This window comes from Galeopterus variegatus, unplaced genomic scaffold (assembly GCF_000696425.1).
Source record: "Galeopterus variegatus unplaced genomic scaffold, G_variegatus-3.0.2 Scaffold9375, whole genome shotgun sequence".
Classification (NCBI taxonomy): domain Eukaryota; kingdom Metazoa; phylum Chordata; class Mammalia; order Dermoptera; family Cynocephalidae; genus Galeopterus; species Galeopterus variegatus.
In genome coordinates this window covers 45829-50835 of record NW_007735486.1, presented here as the reverse complement: position 1 = coordinate 50835, position 5007 = coordinate 45829, and the positions used below count along the sequence as shown (strand labels likewise).

At 44.3% G+C, this 5007-nt stretch overlaps 1 protein-coding gene across 1 annotated transcript in view; it reads right to left on the bottom strand.

Moving 5' to 3' along the window:
• Positions 1 to 307: 307 nt before the first annotated feature.
• Positions 308 to 5007, bottom strand: part of FBXO36 (F-box protein 36) — a gene marked incomplete at its 5' end in the record, with an annotated part of 48006 nt that continues 43306 nt past the window's right edge. Inside the window, one exon of the mRNA XM_008593592.1 lies at positions 308 to 823. Coding sequence (XP_008591814.1) covers positions 635 to 823 — 189 coding nt within the window. The remainder of the gene's footprint in view (positions 824 to 5007) is intronic.

Here is a 5007-nt window from a genome sequence, read left to right as displayed (position 1 = left end):
AGTGAGACTGGAAAGCAGAATGTCGAGACTTCTCAAGCCATGTCCTAGTACCAGGTCAGAGGCTGTCTATGTGGGGAGATGGAGTCTGATGTCCTGGGCCCAAAGGATGGGGGTCCTGAATACACACTTAGTGGAACAAAGTTGGAAAGGCTGCTGAACTTACCCGGAGTGACTCCTGTGGCACCTGTCCCTCAATTTCCTGTGGGGACACTCAGCCACCTACTTCATGGATGGACTCAGATGACATAACACCAGGAAAAAAATCAAAAGCCCAGTTACCTTTTCAAATGCCTAGATAAAATAGATATCTAATAAAAACCTGCTAACAATCATTTATTGTTTGTTTATATATAGCAGAAGCCTCTTTTCTTACGGGTGTTGGGGATAAGGCAGATGTTGACCTGCAGGGCTTCCTGTCTTGCAGCCCTTGTCCTGGGCCACGATTACCCTCAGTGCGACAGGGGTGGTGGTTCAAGCAAGGCACTGGGCAGCCAGGTTCTGCTGCATCTGTGTGCAAATCCTCTACACTTTTCGAAGGGCTCCTGACTCAGCAGAACCTCTTAGTTCTCAAGGAAGGACACAAGAGATCTGGACACTGACGAGTAGCACAGCCATGCCTCAGGAAAATGTGTCCCTAATGTTGATTCTCTCTCTGGCTCCCGTGTTTTTGTTTCCTCTTACGGAGCTGCCACTGGAGATGGAGCTTGTTGGTGAAGAACATCTGTTTCCAGCCCACGTCCACCGCCAGGGCCCTCATGTCAGGAGTGATGGTGTCGCAGGCCGACTGCACCATCTGCTCCCACAGTTTGTCAGACGTGCACAACTGAGGGTGGAAAGAGAGGTGGGTCACAGCACATGTGGGGTAGGTCGAAGCCGTTCACTCACTCACAAAGTTACTATCGAACTCCGGCTGCCTGTGAGACACTGCACAAAATGTGTGTGCAGCACACAGGTTCTGCCTCCAGAAACCTCCTCCTCAAGAAAGGGGGCAAGTGTACAAATACCTGCATACACATACAGCTGAAGGATAAGTGATGTTGTCAGTGCAATAAACAAAGTCCTATCTCATTTAAGATGCAAGCACACAGGTTCTGCCTCCAGAAACCTCCTCCTCAAGAAAGGGGGCAAGTGTACAAATACCCGCATACACATACAGCTGAAGGATAAGTGATGTTGTCAGTGCAATAAACAAAGTCCTATCTCATTTAAGATGCAAAATAGAGTTACAGACAATATGGCTACACAGGCAATATTATATAGTTCATTTCCAATTACCCACCTAACAGAGGCTGACAATGGTGTGGTCAACCAATCTCCCTCCCTGGGCTGCACTACTTCTTGGGGCAGGAACGCTGCTAATTCAAGCTGTTTGCATTCATGTTAAACCCTCGGTTAGGCCAGCTCTCCTCCAGTCCCCAGCTTGTACTGTTGACAGCTTCATTCACAGCGATGCCCTCAGTGATGAACTGCATCAAATGACAAAAGCAGCCCTCGGAGACTGCCAACCAGCACATCCAAAATCCACCATACCTGGTGCCAGGGTCCACAAGTGTTGTTCCGAGCCCTATGTGTGTATGACACCACACCAAGCACCAGAATGGACTATAAGATTCTGTCTACTCCTCAAGCCCAACTGGCGCATGGCAAAGTGAGCCATTCTCCAGGAGTAACCTTTGGTTCAATGTTTGTCTGCTTTCTGGCTTTAACTGAGGTCCATATGGTTAAAAACAGGCAAGACCCTCTAGCCCAATGACTATGCACAAGGCCACTTCACCTTTCCTCCAAGTTCAAAGTTGCCAAAATTCAGCTTCCATTTACCTAACGTTTCCTAGTATTACTCTCTTGGTTGGCACCATTAACTATGGCAACTACTCTTGTTAGTCTCCTGCTACCAATTACTATCAGAATGGAGATTTCCTGACCTCTTACCTAACATGCCCCCAGGTCTTTTCTGAAGTCAGATCATCAGTTATATAAACCTTGGTGATAGCTGTGGATTTTGGTGTATGCGAGAATGTGAACTTTTAAAGGTGCTTGGATATTTGGCATTACACAGTGGTAAGCCCTGGTAACACAGAAATGTGCTTTGAGAAGGCTTCCACATGGGCCTCAGCAGCGGACACTTCCTGGCTCCATCTTTTCTGTGCCACATGTGCATTTGAGGAAGTTAATCATCAACCTGATTTTCCCTTGCATCTCTTCTAGTCAGTGGTTGTCACATGTGAAAATCCAGAACTAGAAAGAGCTAGGCATACTTTGTGTAGGGACACAAAGTAACCCATGGTTCCTTTGCCAGAGCACACTGACGCAGCTCCTCCTTTCTGCTCACGGCCCCCTCCAACATGTCTCTTCTGTAGAAAAGTCCACAAGTCGCCCAGGTAAATGACTTCTCTTACAAGGAGGCCAAGAAAGGCAAGAAGCTGATGAGCCCCTCAACGATCATAGTAAGATTATCTATGGACAATGATCAGTGCAGATCACCTGCTTGTGAATAATAAAGAGAGTTGACCTTATTATTGACAAAATAAAAATTAGCTTGAACTCATTTTTACCATTGAAAATTCCTTTTTAGGAAGCAATTTAATAGGAGCACTTAAATAGGAGAAGCAGACAGGCTTGGTAATGGCTCTCAGATTCCAGAATTCGGAATCCAATGTGCTCTATTTAGAGAGGGTCAGGGTTTTAGGGACCTTAACCTTTAGAAATATAGGCATATAGTGACAAAGAGCAAAAGGCACTGGAATGGCTACAACAGCCATCAGGAACCAAAGTGCTAAATCTATGCACTTTGTTCTATGGAAAGGCCTTGACTCAGGGCCCACTCATTCTTCCTTTCCTTAGAATTTGTATTAGCTTAGTGTACAACTGTTAGCCTTTAGTAATTTAGCCACAGAAAATTAGAAAGGTAGTTGATACTATCAGAGGCAGAATACTGACCACGAAGAAGAAAGATAAGGTGAGAAATGAAAGGGAAGAAATAGATAAGAAAAAATAACTACAAATTAAAATCATTGCAGCTTGGGGCCATTTAGTGTGGGGGTAAATTGCCCCACAATTTTCAATAGCCTATTCATTCATTCATCCATCCAAACTGTATGACATGCCTATTGCACTGGACAGGGCTCTTAGTTTCAGACTACAGAATATATTCTAGGTTGTTTATGCACAAGGGATTCAGCAGAAGTAATAGGTAGCTCACAGAATATCTAGTAAAGCCAGAGGAAATGGTTCAATATTAAACAGCCAGGAAAAATAGCAGCCAGATTAAAAAACAAAACAAAACAAAATGCAGACTGTTCCAGTAGAAATCCTACTGTTTCTGTTCCCCAACACAGCACCTATGCTGCTATGAAGTCTTGGGCTACATGCTAGAACCTCCGCTTGAGCCTCTGCCCACTGTTCCAGTAGAAATCCTACTGTTTCTGTTCCCCAACACAGCACCTATGCTGCTATGAAGCCTTGGGCTACATGCTAGAACCTCCGCGTGAGCCTCTGCCACTGTGCTAGTGAGAGCGGCCTCCACGCACACGAAGGCTGCCTCACCTTGCTCACGTCTTCCTTCTGAGATTTTTGCAGGGAGGTCTACTTGACAGAGCCTCAGCCACATCTGATGCATGAGTCTCAAAGGGACTGGGAAATGTAGTTTTCATCTCTCTAACCTCTGCAATTCACAAAGGCAATTTTGTTTTACATAAGGGAGTTGAAATGGGTGTTGAGCGGGTCAATCCACAGCATCTTCCTCAGTCTTAACTTCTAGCCCATCTCGTTCACACACACACTTCCTCCCACACATAAACTTCCAAATGACAGCAGTAGCAATGACATGCTCCCAACTAACACAAAGCAACTCTCCCTCACACCAGTGAAAACATGTTTATTCTTTACCTTCATCCCCACCCCACTCTTGCCAAGTGCATTAGTCACTATAAACCTCTGGGTGATGTTTGTTACCTCTAGTTAGTCCCAATTTACCTTTATATCCTGTGCTCTAGAATTATAAAGTTCATCAACACCAATTTACCCTATATAAAATAGTAGGAAAAGGGAGGGAAAAAAAACCAGCCTGCAGATAAATGTACATATAACTGAGCAAGGAAGAAAATGTGGATAGCTGCTATAGTCCCGAGTTGTGCAACTGGTCACAAGGCAGTGATTGTATTTATAATTTTCTCCCTCTACTACCCATTTCATCTTCCCTTTGTCTTCAGCCAGTACCTCAACTTGTCAAGACTGTACCTGGTGATGTGATCCAAACCTTCTACAATTCCTGCAAGGCGTGAGCACTTCTTGGCCTTGAATGTAGAAGATGCTTTATTTACTCTTCCATTAGCTTTTGCCATTGGACATGCCAATATTAAAAGGTACCTGCAGGGATTTTCTGCATTCCAGAAATACTCTTCCCTAACTCCATTGTGAACCAGCAACTCTATTTCTCCTTGATGAGCAAGATGAATAACCTGAGCCAACACAGAAATGCCTTTCCCCCATTTGTCCAGTGGCACTGGGAGCACCCAGATAGTCTGGTGGCAATCTCAATTCCTAGCTCACTGGAGTCACTGTTGTTCTTCAGGGGAGAGCATTCATTCTTTGACTACTGAGACCCGTAACCTAGCGGAACCTGAAGTTGTGGAGAAGGAAGTAACGTTTTTCAAGGTGGTGATTATGTGTGATTCTGCAAGATACTACGCCCACTTCCATCCTTTGGTTCTAGCTAAAAAACAGAAAGGACTATGCACTGGTCACTAGTCGAGAGCCTATATCACATCCTTTAAGACTACACCTCAACCTTGTTAAATATTGTCTATTAAACAATGAGCTGAAAGGTGTCTCCCATATATGCCTCCCTTACTCTCTAAGGCCAGCTATTTCTGGATGGTGGGGTATATGCTAAGACCAGAAAATTTTGTGAGTGTCTGCTCATTACTTTATTTATGTATTTGTTAGTTTATTTATTTGTCTGTTTGATAAATAAATTTATTTCCTGCAGTAAAATAATCAGCAATCTTG